The following is a 20,122-nucleotide window of genomic DNA, read 5'->3' on the forward strand; positions in this document are numbered from 1 at the left end:
CTGTGGCACACGGCCTGCCAGAGTAAGCCCCTTGGCAAGCTGGGCTGGTTTGCTTACCAGCCGCCTCCACAGGTTCGGCCAATTGCTGCTCCCACTGGCTGCGATTCGCCGCTCCAGGCCAATGGGGGCTGCGGGAAGCTGCGCAGGCTGAGGGATGTGCTGGCTGCCATTTCCCGCAGCCCCCATTGGCCTGGAGCAGCGAACCACGGCCAGTGGGAGCTGCGATCGGCTGAACCTGCGGACACGGCAGGTAAATGAACTGGCCTGGCCTGTCAAGGGGCTTACCCTGGTGGGCCGCGTGCCAAAGGTTGCCAATCCCTGTGATAGAACCTAAATAAAAGCAACATTAAAGATTATTCATGTTAACTAATTCAATCATATAGGCATTTTAATATTTTAGTTCCATGGCAGAATTGTCAACTTTTATATAACACTAGAAAAAAGCCAACAGTCTAAAATTTAAAATTGATTTTAGCTTTCAATAATCAGAAATTCTAATTGCATTATTCTACTTCATTTTTAAAATAAAAATTAAGAAAACTGAACAGTACCAGCCCTCTTTATAGGTGTGGAAAGGAGTACTTCTATAAATCAGAGAAGTATCTCCTACTGCAACAACAAAAAGAAATATTGTGTACACTATTCACCAACGGGTGGGTTATTTTGTCCAAGAGCCTTGCAAAAAAAGAATGTTCATGGTTAAGATTTTGTCATGGCTATTTTCAGTAAAAGTCAGGGGCAGGTCATGGGCAATAAACAAAAAACCATGAAAGCAGTGACCTGTCTCTGACTTTTAAGAAAAACAACTGAAAAAATTGGGCTGAGGGACGGATGAGAGCCCGAGCCCTGTTGTGTATGTGGGGGTGGGTGGGGGGGGGAAGGGGCCCTGCTGCTGCTGCGGCTGACAGCTCTGGAGTCCCCTTGCCTTGGCTTGGAGCTCTGGGGCCTCCCACCACCCGCAGTGGCTGGGAGCTGCAGGGAGCCCCGCCACCTGTATTGACTGGGAGCTGTGGGTCCCCCCCATGCTCCACACGGCAGCTGGGAGTTCCGGGTCTGGCAGTGGAGAGCTGCAGGGGCTCCCACCACCTGCGGTGACTGGAAACTGTGGGGGCCTTTTACGAGCAGTAAATTCATAAACAAATTGCTTAGGGAAACAATCTTTTTCTTTCAAGTGTCCAATCTTGTTTAATGGCTTTAAGCCCAGCATATATTAGCATGTGCTGTTAACTTGCCACATTTTGTTTTGTTCTCAAATGACAATTAGTTTTCTGTTAGTTGGTGGTAAGCTGTCCTCAGTATTGCTTTTTCCCTCTCCAACTGTTCCAGAATATCAGCTGTCAAAAAGCAAATTTCTTTCAGCTGTGGAAGTGAATTTTTAACTTTTACCTGACATTTTAAAGAAGTGAAGTTAAAGCACATCTAATTCTGCTTGTCCTTGTACCTTTGCACTGAAATTCAAGTTTTGCTAGTAAGATTCAAATTCCTCTACTTCGGGGAGCAGCTGAAGCAATAAAAATGGTGCAATGTCCTCAGAGCCATTTTGCTGTTATTGCCTTGAATATGAGACTGAATTGCTGATGCATTTAAATGTTATTTTATTATCTTTGAAAAATATATTTTCACAGAAGCACAGAGTAAACTATGAGAAAAGACAGTTCTAGAGTGAGAAATTACTTGTAAATAAAATATGGTGACAGACTTCATCTTCTATGCAGTATGCAAACAGCTATCTTCGCTGGTAATATGCAAATTAACTGCACTTTAATCGAAGCCAACTGACGTGCACTGCAGCACTACGGAAAGAATACTTGAATTCATTTACTGTGGCCTATTAGAAATATTGTCATAAATGGAATTCAGGAACTGTGAATGATACCTATTAGGTCAAAGTAAAAAACAATAGCAAGCAGAGTTTGAGTGGTTAGGATGGGCACAGGGTAATGTTTGGATGCCTGAGGGGTCAAGCTGCCAGGCTGAAGAGGTAGATAATAGTACGAAGCACCTTAATTTTCTTCCACTTCAATTGGTTTTTGAAGATTCTCACTAATAGTCAGGGATGAGTTGAGCAAAGTGATCAGAACCTGGCTGATCTAACCCCAATAACAGTTTTAAGTACAGAAGTGATGGGCTCCCCCCATACTATTTAGACTGGATTCCAAGGTTTTATTCCACTGGTTATATTAGTAAAAATCCATTGCAGAAAGCAGCAATGGCAAATTTTTAGTACTTAGTAGTCTTTTTACATTATTTAATTGTAAGTTCAATTTGTCTTATGTTGAGAATTTTTTTGAACTCTAAATTATATTGACTTTTTTATTGGACTAAGAATTTAAAATTATATTCCATATTTTTGTTCTATTTTGTTTGCTTGATTAGAGAGCATGTCAAGAACTAGTTAGATTACTGAAGTACACTGCAAATTATCAAGAGACATAAATAGGGCCATGCTAAATTCATGGTCAGTTCTGGTGAATGTTATGGTCATAGGATTTTAAAAATCGTAAATTTCATGATTTCAGCTATTTAAATCTGCAACTTCAGGGTGTTGTGATTGTCGGGGTCCAGATCCAACAAGGATTGCAAGGTTATTGTAGGGGGGTTGCGTTACTGCTACCCTTACTTCTGCGCTGCTGTTGGCAGTGGCTCTGCCTTCAGAACAGGGCAGCTGGAGAGCAGCAGCTGCTGGCTGGGAGCCCAGCTCCGAAGGCAGAGCCGTCGCCGGCAGCGGCACCAAAGTAAGGATGGCATGGCACGGTATTGTGCCCTTACTTCTGTGCTGCTGCCTGCAGAGCTGGGCCATCAGTCAGCAGCTGCCACTTGCCAGCCACCCAGTTCTGAAGGTAGCAGCACAGACATAAGGGTGGCATGGTACGATATTACCACCCTTACTTCTGCACTGCTGCTGGTGAGACATTGCCTTCAGAGCTGGGCACCCGGCCAATAGCTGCTGCTCTCTGTCCGCCCAGCTCTGAAGGCAGCACTGAAGTAAGGATGGCAATACTGTGACCCCCCTCTAAAATAGCAACTCCCTTTTGGGTCAGGACCCCCAGTTTGAGAAGCATTGGTCTCCCTTGTGAAATGTGTATAGTATAGGGTAAAAGCACGCAAGAGACCAGATTTCACAGGGAGAGACCAGATTTCACAGTCTGTGACACATTTTTAATGGCTGCGAATTTGGGAGGGCCCTAGACATAAAGGATACAGAAAGTGACATAACACTAAGTTTTTTAACTTGAAACAGGGTACATGGTTCGTTTGAAAGAGATTTAAAAAAGAAACCAAGTGCTAAAATCTTGGGAGTTTATGGTAGTTGGTGATTCCTTGGGATACTTCTTTTTTCGTATTTTTTAAGCTTAACTCAATGTAGGCCACATGGCAAAAACATGCTTTGTGTTACCATAAGCCTCCCAGAAGACATTTTCCCAAAGCTTTCGTTTTCTTCTTTTCTACAAACTCTGTTGCCCATTACAAAGTGACCCATAAAACCACCTGTGAATACATCTAAAAGTCCAACAGTAAGGGAGAGAGGAAATCCTTTCCTTTCCCTCGAAACATTTATCATCAGCCCCACTGGTTGTCATCATCAGACCTCTTTCTACCATCCCAAAGATTGGTGGGCATGTTCATTTGCAGGATTTATCACCAAAAAGAAAGGAACTTAAAAGTAGAAGAGTTTGCTATGCCACTGCCTTTTTCCTAGGCTACTTTCATCGAAGCAGTCACAGGGAACTCCCATGAGATCTCCCAAATGTCTGATCACCTACAGATAGGGTGACCAGACAGCAAGTATGAAAAATCAGGACAGGAGGTGGGGGGTAATAGGAACCTATATAAGAAAAAGCTCCAAATATCAGGACATCTATCTACAGACCACATAGTTTGGAAAGGACACAGAGCATACACGATCCGAGGAACTTCCATCTCTGCGTACGTACTGTATTCGGGAGCATTGTGCTATGAAGCAAAGGGGGCAACTCCTCCCAGCCTTGGTTTGCCCTGCCGCTGTGCCTCAACTAATCTATAGATCACAAAATTGTTCCACTATTTCTTCCACTTTTTACTCCCCTAGATTTTGCAGGATACAGTATAATCACATATAACATTCTATATGCTGGATACAAATTTGCCCCTCCCAGAATTTTTCTCAATGACATCAGATTGTATTCCAATTAGTTGTATAAGCTTTTCACTTGTAAAGACAAGAGTTGAAATCCTTGCTGAGGTATGAAGTTAACATAATTTTGGTGACCTCATCCTAGTCTTCTATTCATCCAAGACAGGAATGGCAAGAACGATAAAGTCAGGACTGAACTTCAGTAAAAGACAAGTAGATGAAAACTGCACAGAACAGTCTCTGGCTCAAGCTAATGTTATTTACTGATGTTCATCTTTATAGGCACCACGGTCACACACAGTTTCTTAAGTCAGTTTGGCAACAAAATAGATCTTGAATTACCTGTAGAACTTATACTCTGGAAAGATCATATTTAATCTACTAATTTAATATCCATCATTTTAATTTTGTAAGAGCAATGTTTCAGAATGTAACATGTAAAAGTTATGCTGTACTGTTCCAAAGGCTCTACACATTACACACATTTGTACAGTCTTTTTTCCCCCACCTGATGACAACAGTCATTGACTGATTGCAACAAAACAGTTTTTAAAAGTGTGTTTAGAATAAAGTTTGAACTAAACTACTATTTTTTCTTCTCAGCTCATCACATATTAGGCAAATACAAGGATTAAAGAGGGACAGTTTTATTTTTTAGTGTTTATAATTACCTCTCTTGGAAGTCTGAAAATAAATTCTGTCTCATTTCATTAGGCAAATAATAATGTTCTTCCTTGTGTTTTTCTAACAGAACTGAAAATTAACATAGGATTTCTCTTTACTTCACCCTTTTATGCACCAATATCATCAAAAGAGATCAGTACAGCTCTGGAAACAAAGTCCATCATTTTTTGCTCCACGGCTATAAGAGGACAGAAGTATTGTCCTGTATTAAGAGTGGCTATTGTTTGTATATTTCTTGCCAATAGAAATAATAAAAAGGCTTTTATTTTAGCTCTTGTTATTTAGAACCAAGGGGACATTCTTTGAGCAGATTACAAGATGTCATATACTGAGTTTGGAGCAGGGTGAATAATACAAAAAAGATTACTGCAATTATTCGTTTAAATCTTTGGACAATTCATTTCAGCTGTGTTTACACTCCTTCTGGGTTCTCTATCCACTAGAATTCAGGTGACTGAGTTTACAAGAACAAATGCACCAGGAAAGTGAATTTTAAGCTTGCACAATTCTAATACTTACAAAAAATGAATTGCAAAAGTCATGTTGTGCATCCATTTGCACATAAACCTGAAAATACAAGAGTTATGTTTATCTACACCAGAGGTGCGCAAACTACAGCCCACGGGCACATCCGGCTTGTGGGACTGTCCTGCCCGCCGCCAAGCTCCTGGCCCAGGAGGCTAGCCCGGGGACACTCCCCTGCTGTTCCCCCTCCCCTGCAGCCTAAGCTTGCCCTACACAGCGGGGCTGTGAGCTCCTGGGGAAGCACAGCTGCAGATCCCAGCCTGATTCAGTCTCTCTGCTGCGTGGTGGCAGCAGCATGACCCGGCACCAGCCGGGCAGCGTGGCACAGCTGTAGTGCTGCTAGCCACCGGTGCTCCAGGCAGCGCAGTAAGGGGGCACAGAGCAGGGGGGTTGGATAGAGGGCAGAGAAGTTTGGGGTGGTGGTCAGGAGGCAGCGGTGTGGATAGGGGTCGGGGGAGAACAGGGGGTTGAACAGGGGCAGGGGTCCCCGGGGAAGGCAAGGGGGGTTGGATGGGGCCAATGCAGGGGGCAGTTCAGGGTGCACACTCGGGTTCCGGGGGAAGGTCAGGGGACAGGGAGAAAGGGGTGGTTGGATAGGAGGGGTCCTGCGGGAGGGAGTGGGAAGGCAGCATCAGGAATGAGAGGAGGGAATGGATGGGGTGGCAGGGGTCCGGGGACAGGGAGCAGGGGTGTGTGGATTGGGCAGAGGTCCCAGGGGGGCCATCAGGGAGCAGGATAGGTTGGATGAGGCAGGAATCCCGAGGTGGGGGCACATAGGAGGTGGGGGCTGGGCCACGACCTCCTCCCCTAACCAGCCCTCCATACAATTCACGAAACCCAATGTGGTCCTCGGGCCAAAAAGTTTGCCCACCCCTGATCTAGACTAATATGGTCAACCACAAATCAGGAACTCCGCTAGAATTTTTAATTTTGAACAGCAAGCCTAAACTAATCAATATTCATAAAGTTATGCCCAATAATTTAAAACAATGAATAAATATGAAGAAGTCACAATTTGCTAGTGGACATTCTGCAACATCTTGGGCTAACTCTGAAAAAGTTTCAGAGTGGTAGTCATGTTAGTCTGTATCAGCAAAAAGAATGAGGAGTACTTGTGGCACCTTAGTGCCACAAGTTGAATTCATTGCCAATTATTCATTCAACTCTTGATTCAAGTAGTCAACAGAATCTTTTTTAGAAAAAACTATCCAATGTACATGTCATAACAAAAAAATTGCATCAGTGGTAAACATTTAAAAAATATAAAGGAATCAAATGATAACAGAGTACAGAAAAATAGACTATACTTACTGGAGAGAACTGTAGTGAGGAAGATATAGTCAGAGAAAGAGATGAGTCCACATTCTCCAAGTGTATAAAATATACTGTCTTCATCAGCAAACTTCTCTCGTTCTTGAGATAACTTCTATTTTACAGATCCAAGCCACACACCCCAAAGAAAGAAAAAAAAAGAAGAATCAATTAAACACTTAACCAAGAGGATCTGTATCATTTATATCATTGCCAACAACAAGCTTTTTTTAATGAACATATCCCTCCTATTACCATTCAAATTCAGTGGACCTTTTCCAGACTTCAAATCTATCAGAAATAGCGTTTTTTGTTTCAAGTAAAGCACAAAATGGAACTGGCCAATAAACTTAGCATCTTTAGTCTAGTACAGAGATAGAAACAACATATGATGTGCTTTTTGTTTAGTGTTGTCCAAATTCCCTAGCTAATAATGGTACTATATATTCTAGGCTCTTTACAGCAGAATTAAAATGACAGCCACAATGAGTTTTATCCCCAAGTATTTTATTTCTATTATAGTTGTCTAGTTTAACAATAGCTTAAAGCAGTTTGGTTTTAATATCTGACGTGATGATAGTTTCCCAAAAATTTAGTTACCTGATAAAATGTTAGTATAACCCAAGCATTTGTTTGGTAAAGACAACTACTAGAGTCAAAATTCCTGCATGAATGCATGCAACTTTTAAGATAACGGGAAATGTTTTGATTAGAAAAGCACACTACATGTATTTTATCAGCCGATCTCACTTCTAAGCTGAAAGCCATTGGGTAACTGATCCACTGAAGCTTTAAAGACTGAAAAGGATCCATAGAACTGTGTTAGAGGCTGGATATTGAATTTCATAGTGGTGAGCCATTTAGAAAATACACACGCACGCACACGCACATACAGCGGGAAAGAAAATTAATATAAAAACATTAAATACAGTTGAGGTTAATCCATATCTGATCATGCAAGCACAGAAGCAGAAACAATGCAAGCTTAATTTAGCAACAGTATTATGAAACAAAAAACAACAAACACCGCCACATGAAGGTCCAGCTACACAACTGCCCCATCTGTTACCTCTGTCTAGCGAAGATCCCATCATATTCAAGATAAAGGAAAGAAAATTGGTTAACCAAAAGATAAGTTCACAAAATATCAAAATGAATTGATCTGTTAGACTTGCAAAACCAAGAAAAAATTACAACAACTAGCTATTTGCTGAAACTGTACACTGCTAAGAAGCCTAGGTATAAATTCCAGCAAGAGTTGATACTGAGTTGAAGGTTCAGACCCACCATCTATAGCTGTCTATTGTTCAGTTATATTTGAAAGAACTCACCATTCTACTTGACAGCAGATTGGAGATTAGTTTGCCTAATAATTTAGATGAAAAATCTGACAAATATCTGGCTTGGAAACCACAAGAGAAAAAAAGTCATCATATTGATCAGCAAAAATACAATTTCCAATTAAGCTCAGCTCTACTGATCAAATATAGCAGTAGCTCTTATTTTGAAGACTTGGGAATTGTTAAGAATGTGAAGAATATTAAGAATTATCACAGTACATCGGGCTGTGTTTTCTTTTCATTAAAGAAATATTTTTGCTATATATACAAACGAGTCAAACTCTACCCAAAAACACTCACATAGTGCTGATTATGTTGAAGACAAATAAACAGCCTCTAGTTCTCTCTGAACACAAAGAAAGCTCGAGTTAAAAGCTAGTGAATTTTTTTGCAATCATTTTCTTGGATTATTGTCATGGTGGTTGTATCCCTCAATGGTATAGCCCACTCATGTTATTTATTGGCTCTGTCTTTGCATTTATCTTTAGCAGAGCTCACTATAAACCAGCTACCGACACCCCGATAAATGTGGAGTATTTACAGAGAAAAGATTAACAAACACTATATACTGTATGGGGTATATTTGGAGATAGATTTTAACTGTTATGAGTATTATGAATTTATTAATTTAAAAGTTGGCTTTTATTTAATATTAAAGGCTGGGAAAGATCCTTATAAATTAAAAGTTATGTGAATGGGCTAAAAGCACCCAAAAAAAATCTAGTTTTAAGTTAAATCTTCTTGGAAATACAAATGTTATAGATAGAAAGGGTACAAAAATATTCTCACTTGAAAAACGTATCTATTTTTAAAAACCTACTTAATCTACTACTATTTGTCAGAGGTTAGGTATAAACATGGGAGACTAATGCATGCTACCATCACGAGGTCTAATTCTGATCCTATTCAAGTTATTGGGAGCTTTAACACCAATTTCAGTAGAAGCAAGAACAAAGTCCACTTGCCAAAAAGAGATGTTATTTTGTATAATGGGATGTTCAGACTGTTCCATTGTTGCTATTTTTGGGGAAGGAGTGAGCATATTAGAAAAACTGCTGGTTTTTTCAGATTTGTATTTTTGTTCATCATGTATATTTTATCGTCTTCCACAAAACATTTGGAAGATATTCTCCAAAGAGGTGCTGAAAGTTTCAAGTTATTTTAAACGAAAGCTTATAACCTGCAGAAGTTGCTTACACATGCCTAGGAAAAACTTCCTTCTAACTTTGAGCAAGTGGATTTTTCAAGAGACTAACGCCAAACATAGCTCCCCAACTGTAGCTGAGCTCTGTTGTTCTGCAGGCATAGACAGGGTAAGATTGAAATACCCATTTTAATGAAATGCAGTCAACTGGTGCTAGAACAAAGGGTAGACCACACTAACTTAAACTGGGTTTTAAAATGGCGATCCCATCCAAACCAGCAGGGCAGAGTTTAACACTACCTGAGGGTAGGAGAACTGCACAGACTATCTGTTGTGAAGCAAGATACAGCCTATCAGATGCGCCAGAAATGAAACACTCTCCAAGGACTGGCTTTCTTATATTGTTAGAGTTTAGCCACGTATGTACATTGAAGACAAAAGGTTGAAAGTTTAACTGAAAATTACCGATGAAGTTAATAGAGGAACGTGTAAGACACAAATAAACGGAACTGTATCCATATATTTTACAATGTGACCTAACAGAGGATTTTACTGGGCCTTTTTTGCATTTGTTTGCTCACCTATCGAAGAAAAATGTATCAGTATCTAAAACTAATGACAATACTAGATTCAAAGTTGCCTCAAGGATTCTGAACACCACAAGCTATGAAAAAGCATCACATGGATTGTTTAAAACTTTCTGAAATGCTGTAAAACCTAATGACGTTAAAGGCACAAAATCAATACCCAATTCTCTCTTCATCAAAATATACTTCCTCTTGTCTATAAAGCTTTGACTTCTAGTCAATGCCATCAACACCTTTTGTGCAGTCTATTTCATCTGCTGTTTCATTTCAACATAGCATGAGTTATATTACAGCTGAAAGGTTAACGTGAGGAATTAAAACAGAAAGAAAAGCAAAATTAAAACTCTTTAGGCAATGAGTCATCTTTACAATTGGCATGATTAGTTATCTGCACAATTTCAGTACAACCTTCAAATTTCATGTGTTTGAGTTAAAATGATTAACCAAGAATTTTCAAACAAATTAAAAAATGTTTCAACCTTATGTAAAATACATTCAAAAAACTGAGCAACCAGTTAAGACCATACATTGCCTAAAGAACATTCACAGCTGGAAATTCACAAGTGAGCAGTGCACTGTGAAAATATTTATAATCATTTTTATCAAGCAGTGAATCACATTAGACAAAAGCATACAAACAAGCATACATACACATATACATATGCAAATCAAATACATAATTTATTTCATTACAAGCAAGTCTGTGTATATTCAGTGAAGATGTGTCAAACTCAGTAATTTCTATCAAACAGATTCATATCGTCAATTGATCTTACGAACTTTGCTAAACATTGACCATGCAGCTGAAAGGTTTATCTACACTTAAAAAAAGAAGCTCAGTCTATCCCATAAAATTTAGGCTTTCTAGCAACAAGCAGATCCAGGAATGACAATTTAATCTAATGGAAGAAAAAAAGTCATTTTAAGGCAACTATTAACACTGATGTATGTTCTTGATTTCCAGGGTGTTGTGTGTGTTGCAATAAACACCACAAAAGCAATCCCATCATTTCGCCAGGAGTTTTGAGCAGTCATTTTGGTAGTTTTTTCACCTAAGGCGCAAACAGAAAAATATGGAAATTGTTTCCCCACCTTTATAAACTCAGTCAAAAGCCTGACAAATATAAGGTCAAGAAAAAATGTTTGGTTTTTCTTACTCTGATCTCAGCTAATGAAAGTGGAGGGGGGCAGGGATGTTGATTTTTTTTCTTTTTTTCCTTAAAAGAATTTTTGATTGTTAGTTCTCAAATGACACATACAGAGGCTGCAACCAAGCAAAGCATTGAGAGTATTAGGCTACGTCTACATTGCACGATTATTTCGAATTAGCTTAAACCGATATTACAAAACAGATCTAATAAAATCGGTTTAGCGCGTCCACAGTGGGATCACGAAATCGACTGTTTGGTCCATTTGCATCCATGGTCCAAAGCTACCATCGATTTCAGGAGCGGTGCACTGTGGTAGCTGTTCCTCAGCATTCCATTAGTTCCACTTCCATGTTAGAGCACAGTGCCTTTATGGGGCAGAAAACTTGCCCCAGGTGGTGCTGGGTACAGCCTCACCCTTCCTTTGTGAAGCAGCAGACAACCTTTGGCGCCTTTTTCGCGGAGTGCATTGAGCAAACGCCATAGCCAGCAACATGGACCCTGAGATCCACAAACGGTATCCTGACCGTTGTCAACAACTCATACTCTCTGCTGACTATACTGAACAATGAACTGCAAAGGCAGGAGGAGCGGAGGAGGCAGCTATGCTGAGCGGCGAGGACAGCGATGACGAGATGGAGCAGAATTCTCCATAACCGCTGCCCCAGCGTTTTGGAGCTACTGCTATTAATGCGGGCATCTTCTACCCATTGAACGCCGAATTTGGGCACGGAAAACAAGCACGAGACTGTGGACCGCATTGTTCTAACGGTGTGGACGATTTCGCAGTGGCTGCGAAACTTTCGCATGCGTTAAGAGCACTTTCTTAGAACTTTGTGACATGCTTTCCCCTGCCCTGAAACGCCATAATACAACATAGAGAGCACCCCACAGTGGAGAAGCGAGTGGCAATAGCACTCTGGAAGTTTGCAACGCCAGACAGCTACGTCAGTCGGAATCAATTTGGAGTGGGCAAATCTACTTGTTGGGGCTGCAGTGATGCAAGTAGCAAAAGCAATCGTTAAGCTGCTGCTACGAAAGGTGTGACTCTGGGAAACGTGCAGGTGATAGTAGATGGCTTTGCTGCAATGGGTTTTCCGAACTGTGGTGGGCCATAGATGGAACCCATATCCCTATCTTGGCCCCAGAACAACCAGGGCACCAGTACGTGAACCGCAAGGGTACTTTTCCATGGTGCTGCAAGCACTGGTGGACCACAAGGACGTTTTCACCCACATCCACATTGATGGCCAGGAAGGGTTCATGACGCTGCGTCTTCAGGAGCACTAGTCTGTTTAAACGGCTGCAGCAAGGAATTACTTCCCAGATCAGAATAATAACCGTTGGGGATGTGAAATGCCTGTAGTTATCCTGGTGACCCAGCCTACCCCTTTGATGCCATGGCTCATGAAGCCATACACTGGCAGCCTGGACAGTTGTCAGAGCTGTTCAACTACAGGCTGAGCAAGTGCCGGATGGTGGTAGAATGTGCATTTGGCCGTTTAAAGGGTCGCTGGCGGATCATTACTTACTCGCTCAGACCTCAGCCAAACCACTGTCCGCTTGCTATTGCTGCCTTGCTGTGTGCTCACAATCTTGTGAGACTAAGGGGAGAATTTATGGCTGGGTGGGAGGCTGAGGCAAATCACCTGGCGCTGAGTACGAGCAGCCAGAGACCAGGGCGATAGAAGAGCACACCTGGAGGCGCTGCGCATCAGAGAAGCCTTGAAAACGTATTTCAGCACGGCCCAGGGTACGTTGACTGGTTGCTTCCCTTTGATGAACCCTCCGCACTTGATGACTTATTCAGTGTAAGCAACCACCCTCCCCTATTACAGGTTGGCGAAGGAAATAAATTCAGTCTCGTTTAGAAATCATTTATTATTCATTAAAGTAATTATGTCATCTGTTAAAAAGTCATGTGTTTTTCCTTACTACTTTTCGCCTGTAAGCACCCACCCTCCCCCTTTCGATGTATTCTTCTTACAAATGAACTATAAAAAAAGCAGAGAATTAGGAAGGTATCCCTGGCTGCTGTGCTTTGGAAGAGGGAAGGGAAAGGCCATTAAGCACATTGTCAGCGTAATTACAGCCTTTTCCTGAACTCTCCAGGGGGGGAGGAGTAGGCGGTGCAGAAAGCCTCCCCACGCGTTCTTACACGTCTGGGTGATGGGAGATATGGATGTGGGCTGCAGAAGCGTTATACAGGGGCTGCAGCGGCACTCTGCTTACTGCGCTGCCTCTTCCTGAAGATCACCATGCGTTGGAGGATATCAGTTTGAGCACGCAGCAGATCCAGCGTTGCATCTTCGCAACGCTGGTTTCCTGCCTAGCCCTTCTAGATCTTTCACTGCATCCTTCTGTTACTTTGCTACCAACATCCTTCAATCATCTGTTTATCCCTCTCTTGCGTGTCACTTCCAATATGTCTGTGAACATTTCATCTCGCGTCTTCTTCTTCCTCCGTATCAGAGCATGCCCTCGTGATGGTGTAGGGGCTGCAGAGAAATGTGCAGCTCCATGGGAAGGCAACCCAGGGTGATAAGATGTGGAAAGATAGCTTTTACAGAGCAATGCTCAGTACTCTTTCACAGTAAACACTATCCACCTTACAGAGCACATGTGATCTCTATACAAGGTCGCATTTTGTATCGTTTAAATATTCAGTGTCTGTGTGACTGGTGGGCACACACACAGACCAGGTAACGGGCCAACCGTACATCCACCGGCGATGGTAGTAAGGTTTAAAAAGTTTGAAACTTCTCCGCCGTTCATCATACACAGTGATCTATATGATGCTTGCTCCTGTAAGAGGAACGCAAAGCCCAAACCCCCTCTTTCACATCCACCAACAGCGGCATGGCTCCTATCAATATACGATCGCAGCTATGTCACCCTAACTTCACCCCGCACGAGTGCTGGTAGCTGGGAAGAATTCTGCTTAGCCAGACGCTGAGAACGTCGTCGCTATCCTCTCCATCCCCGCTCTGGCCAGTAGCAAAATCGCCATGTCTGTCCCCTAATTTACATTCCTGAATTTCTACACGTAACAATGGGTAATTCTCTCTCCTGACAATCCGGCAGAGCAGATCCGTTGTTTCTGCAGATGCCTTTCAGTGCAATGCTTCAATGCCTGCAGTACCAGAATGTCTTGCAAAAAATGCATGGCGTTGAAAGTTACCTACTATGGGAACGAGAAAGGCTGCCTTGGCCAGAAATGTTCTCATATATCATAGGCTTTTGCAGTTCCTCACGATCGAATTCAGGAGATTACTTTAGGATTTTCGCTCCATCCCCAGACATGTTAACTAAATTTTCTGTAACAGTAATGCCTGCAATGCAGCCAAAAGCCTTCAATGCGATCTAATAAAACCACCTTGTTTTAATCCGTGTTGATACACCGAATGAGGGACCACTTACCGGGTCGCTCCATGGCTTCACTGTCTGGGGCTTGCGCTTGGGAGCGCAGGACTGTAATCTTGGCTCAAAAAGATCCTGGCTGTTGGGGTTTACGGATGCTGTGTGCTTTCTCACGGTCATCTTCATCCTCATCTTCCTCTCCATCTTCCCCTCGGCAACATCATCACAAACAGTTGATTATTTCAATCCCAAAGTCTGAATCCACGGACAGGGGTGGGGCACTGGCTAGCGTCGAACCCAAAATTGCATGAGTTCAGCATAGAGCGGCATCTTTTCGGCTCAGAGCCTGTACCTTCCGTTTGCTTCTCTTGGCTTTTTCCCGGCTAGCCCCTGTCTAAGCTGCTTCACTTTCACTCTGCCTGCAGGTGAGTCCCTGCTGTGCCCTTTTTCAGCCATAGACTTTGAAATTCTTTCAAAAACTTTTTTATTTCGTCTTGGACGCAGTGCTGATGGCACTGAGTCATCACCCCAGATAGCGATCAGAATCCAGAACTCTCTGTTGTGTCCAAGCTGGCGCTCTTCTTCGATTATCAGGAGACTGCATTAGTTACCAGTGCAATATGAACTCTGATGCTCAACTGTGTGGTGTGACCCCTCACGTGGACAATCAGGAAATGGGAATTCAAAGTTGTCGGGGATCAGGCTTTTTCCCTGTTTACCTGGCCAGCGCCATCCACAGTGTAGATCTCCGATGCTATCATGAGTGCCCCTGTCCAATGGTTTCTGAAACCAAATTGGGAGTGGCTCAGCTTGGACAGAGTCAATCGGCCTCCTTCTTGTTCTAAAATTGAGTACGTCCTGCTGGACTGTCATAGCCCGGCTTGCCCCGTCCAAGTGCCCCCCCCGTGTATGTTCACGAATAAGTCTATGTTTTCTACTCTGTTTCCTCACGATGCAATGACATAGAATGGGGGGGGGGCCCCCCCTGCCACGGGTACCTGCGGAGTGGTGGAGTAGAAGGTGAAGCAAGGGTGCAGTTCTTGCGGGCAGAACCCCTGTTAATACAGCCACGGAGTAGCTGCGCATCTTCTTAATCACTTGACCTTTCTTTCAGAGGGTAGCCGTGTTAGTCTGGATCTGCTAAAAGCACAGAAGAATCCTGTGCACCTTATAAGACTAACAGACGTCTGTTCGTCTATAAGGTGCCACTGGATCTCTGCTGCTTTGACTCTTCTGTAGGCAGGACAGACTCTATTTTTAGAAACCATAAGGGAGGGATTGACTCAGTGGCCAGTGCGTCAATCCCAGTTTTGCTTTTGCGTTGCGCTCCGGCTGATTTTAAGCCAGGGCACTCATTGATAGCAGCGGACGAGTACAAGAGAAGGAGAGATAACCGTCAGTCAGCCAGTTTTCTCCGGCAGTAGACGGTAGAACGACTGTAACCATTCTCTATCATTTGCGCAAAAAGCCAATTGAATGCTGATGGTACCCTCGAGTGTCGCCTCTGTCTCCACGGCATCTAGTACACAAATGGGTGAGGGAAAAACAAAAAGCGCGACGGTCCTCTAGGTGCGTGCTCTCTATTGTTGTCTGCAAGGCAATCCAGGAGGAAAAGGTGCGAAGACTGTCTGCAGACTGGTTTCCCGGAGCAAGGAATGACTGACGACATTACCACAGAACCCCACGGACCATCTAACATTAGATCAGGGGGCGGGGGACATGGAGGACGGGAAGGGGTGCTGGGACTCCAGCCATCCCACAGTCCTCAGCCAGTTAACTAACTACAAATAAAAAACTTATTTGCTTTCTTGCAGGTGAGCGCCCAATGTTCTGTAGCTTACAACACGGTGTCTGCATGGTTCACGGAACAGCTCATCAGTCTTCCCCCACCCCAGCCACGAGAAATGAAAGTTAAATAAACCAATCTTGGAGTACTACATTGCACCCCTTTGTATGAATGCTGCTGATAGGGCGATGCTGCAGCACTGAAGAGCATAGAGCTTTTGCGCAGTGGCAGTATCATAACCAATGAATTTAATCTGAGGTGTGATATTGCTAGTTGAAAACCGCTCCTCTCCCCCTTCCTGGTGTAGATGGTAACAGTACTACTGTAGACAGCAGAAACTGTTACCGTCTCCCCTCTTTTTGTTACACTCATCAGTAAATGGGACAGAACGGATAATAACCCTTGTGAAAGATTTTTGAAAGCAAAATGGGATTGAACTCATTGGGACTGAGTCAATCCGCCTTTAGTTAATAAAATAAGTCAGTCCCGGCACAAGAATAGGATACAGTGTATTTCAATCGTGTATCAAGCACAACTGCCTCCGCGTCTAGGTATTCACAAGGGAGCCCTGCAAGTAACAGCAACCGTTGCTTCCACACTACTGGGCTCCACAGCAGTGACCCCCCCCCATGTTGGCATGATATTAATGAAGAATGCATGAATAAGAATCAAGACTAGTTTAGTGAGATACAATGAGGGGAGGAGCCTCCCATGGCTATGACAAGCCATACAGTTCAGAATCTTTTCTTTACAGCAAGAGAGGAAGGGGTCTGATAAAGCTCAGCCCCAGGTTGATAAGATGAAGGACAGTACCAGCGTTCTGTACCATCCACTGTCAGAAAAAGGGAGTCATTCCCAATTTTACCCAGGAGCCCTGGCCAGACTCGCCAGGAGCAACTACACTGCGGCGATCCGTCTACACTGGGGGGGGAGAGGAGCGGATACTGCTCTTTCACCGCAGCAGCATCGCGTCTGCCAGCAGCAGTTCAGTACAAGCAGGGTGACATTTACAGTACTCAAGGAATTATTTATTTTACTTTTCTTTCACGTGCTGGGGTGGGGGGGAAAAGTAATGACGAGCTGTCCGTGAACACGCAAGACACCGGTGTATTAAGCTACAGACATGTGCGCTCACCGAAAGGAATGCAAATAGTTTTTCAGAGGACCGCGTGGAGACTGGTAGCTGGTATCCTCATTACCCCCTTCCCTCCCTCCATGAGCATCCATTTTTTCTGGTTCCCGTTACGTTGTCACGCAGCCGCTGTGTATCTGGAGTTTATTTTCAAACGCTTTGGCATTTCCCTGTTCTTTAACGGAGCTCTGATAAAACAGATTTGTCTCACATACACGATCAGATCTAGTATCTGCCAAAGTTCAATGCAGTGGAGCTACTTTTGATTTGAACTGCATCGCCCACCCGTCTGCTGATCGAGTGGCTGGACACTGAAAAAGCAGCAAATGTCATGCAAAGGTTCGGGCTTTTTCCTGTTTACGGCACTCCGCATCCGATGTTCGGATTGGGACCAGAGCGAGTCATGGTGCACTGTCCTGCTAGACATAATAGGCAAGTGTAATAGAGATCCCGTGTATCAAGAGCACAGCTGCTCCTGTGTCAGTATTCACAGGGTTGCCCCTGCAAGAACCGCACCCGTTGCTCCCTCCTCCCCTCAACCTTCCTGGGCTTACCGTGCAGTACCCCTTCCCATTTGTCATAAGTGTAAGGAATACAGTATTATAACAGAGACTTGTAGTGAGATAAAATGAGTCGGGGGGGCTCGATGGGAAGCAGTCTTGGCTCAGATTCTCCTTTATCCCCCCTTGTCCCTCACTGTACGATGGGCCGTGCGCTCGCTGTCACACACAGAGTGGAAGCAGCAATGCACAAGAACGGTGGCAGTGGGGCCACTAAATGTCTGCGAAGACGAAAGCCTGCATACTGCAAATATCACTGTTCACATTACCACTCCTAGTTCTGAACGACCCTTTCAGAGATGGGCAGAGGGCTGCGCTGTACTGGTGGGGGCACAGAATGGGGCACGATCAAACAAAATTTTGAGAAACCACCGGCGTCTACGTGAACAATTTCTTGCAGGAAAAGGTGGATGTGGATCTACCCTGCACTAATCTTCTGCAAACCTAATTTCCATCGGACCCTGCTGATTCACATGTGATGCAAGTTCTTAGAACGCTTTGATCCCTAAGTCCTTACTGAACCGGAGCACGTGGAAGTATCAAACGTGCACTCTGAATTACATAATACGTAGTTAAAATGACACTCATAAGGGAAGGAATTGCATCTCATGCCCAAGCGAGTCAATCCCAATTTCGCTTTCAAATTTTCAGCCCAGTTTCGATGATGAAGCTTGTTCAGCATGGACCAAGTGAATATCAGATATAGTTGCCGTGTTGCCATGGCTAGTGCAGGCCAAGAGTCACACCCTTCTCTTGTGCAAACTAACTGTATATAAATTCATGTCCTATCTTATGCGTAAAATACTACAGGAAGCCCGAAACCAGGAATAATTGCGCGTCCCTCAATAAAACTCGTCAGAAATCAGGATGAGCGTGCATGATAGATTTGCCTTTGTCGTCTTTACTTCAGTGTCCCAATCTATTGTGCATTTATAATACGAGCCCATTAGAGTGTATATTCTGTCCACATGCTATTTGTTTTAAGGAAACCAAAACTTCTTTCAGTACACAAAAATAGAACAATGAATGAGTGGATGGGCTGAGTGGTTGCAAAGGGAAACAAGATGTTTGCCTCATGTGTTGTATGCCCTGGACTGGGACCTGCGAAGAGCTCCAAAGCAGCACATGGGGAGATGGACACACACAACCCAGACGTGGAGCCCCGAGGTATTCCATGCTCCCGGTCATGCCCCATGTAGGACTTTGCGAGCGCTCCCTCTGCTGAAGATGCACTTGGGGGCTGCAGGCCGGGCATGCTCCACTAACTCCCCAGAGCACACAGTAAAACACATGACCTAGGACATGTATTTATTTCAGTCATCTGCAGCTACTGCCACCCTCCCCCACAGCTTGGCTGATTGTGCCCTTGGCACACCTCTATTGGCGCCACTGAACGCTGGCACCAGCAGTGCTTCCCGGCATGGGAGGAGAGCACGGTGAACAGCTGCCGAGCCCAGTCAATGACTGGCATTGGCTTGGCAACTACCAGGCCTGGATAGGAACAGCCATGCAAGCAGCCTCCTTGTTTATGGGTAGTTTTACATGCACAATAAATAGAAAATGTAATTGCAAACCACCCCAAGGAGTGATAAATAGTTTTAATACCAGATTCACAGCTTCCACAGTTTTATGTACCATAAGTAATCTTTTCCCACATAAACCATCACTCACGTAGTAGATGTGCTTCCAACTCGCTGAAAGCACGTTGGCCATTTTGACCCCCTTTGGGGGCTGACCCAGCTTTGCCCCACTTTGCCGCTGCCCCTTTCCTCCCAAGCCTGCGTCCGTTAGATCCAGCTGAGGCCGGAGGTTGCTGTAACCGCTGCACGGGGTGCTTTCCGCTGGTGCCGGGAGCAGCCGCATCATTTAAACATGGCAGCAGCCTGCTGAGCTCTGTGACGGTCGTTTCGTATGAGCAGCTGATGGAAACCCAGCTTCTAGGCATTATGGGGTGGTACTTACACTCTCTGCTTGTCCACATTTGTCTGGCAAAGTAAGCATCTGATACCCAGTGCCCCAAGGAGAATAGCTGCCTGTGCAGGGCTTGAGGGGGTGCTCTAGGTGGTCCGGGTTCAACTTGGTTTCTGTCTAGCTGTGTCTCCTCTCCCGTTCTCTCCTCCTCTTTCCCCTTCCAGTCTTTCCTGTTCTTCCCCTCTAGGATGTTGCAGTTCAACATAGTCGTGTTTTAAATATAAAAAGCCTGGGACAGATGTAATGCCTCCTAGGCTTGGGTTCTTTGCCACCAAAACCCCAGATCCCTACAATGTGAGCCTAACACACACGCAGCTGCAACAGAGTAGGGGATGCATGTAGCACACTTTGCGTTCACCTTAGGTGGGCACTAGTTAATTAACCCTCACAGGGGATCAAGGCTCAGTTTTCGGATAGGCAACGTGAGCTACAGAGAGGTCAGGTGGCTTTGCCCAAGGCT

General features: G+C 44.0%; 1 protein-coding gene and 1 pseudogene across 3 annotated transcripts in view; one reads left to right on the forward strand and one right to left on the reverse strand.

Annotated features, from left to right (window-relative positions):
- The window catches only part of MICU1 (mitochondrial calcium uptake 1), a 216,030-nt gene that overhangs the window by 89,374 nt on the left and 106,534 nt on the right, over nt 1–20,122 (reverse strand). For all 3 annotated transcript variants that reach the window (XM_075072636.1, XM_075072637.1, XM_075072639.1), the window contains exon 6: nt 6,635–6,749. In XM_075072636.1, the coding sequence (XP_074928737.1) occupies nt 6,635–6,749 (115 nt within the window). The remainder of the gene's footprint in view (nt 1–6,634; nt 6,750–20,122) is intronic.
- On the forward strand, nt 16,213–16,375 carry LOC116826532 (U4 spliceosomal RNA; annotated as a pseudogene).

This window comes from Chelonoidis abingdonii, chromosome 15 (assembly GCF_003597395.2).
Source record: "Chelonoidis abingdonii isolate Lonesome George chromosome 15, CheloAbing_2.0, whole genome shotgun sequence".
NCBI lineage: Eukaryota > Metazoa > Chordata > Testudines > Testudinidae > Chelonoidis > Chelonoidis abingdonii.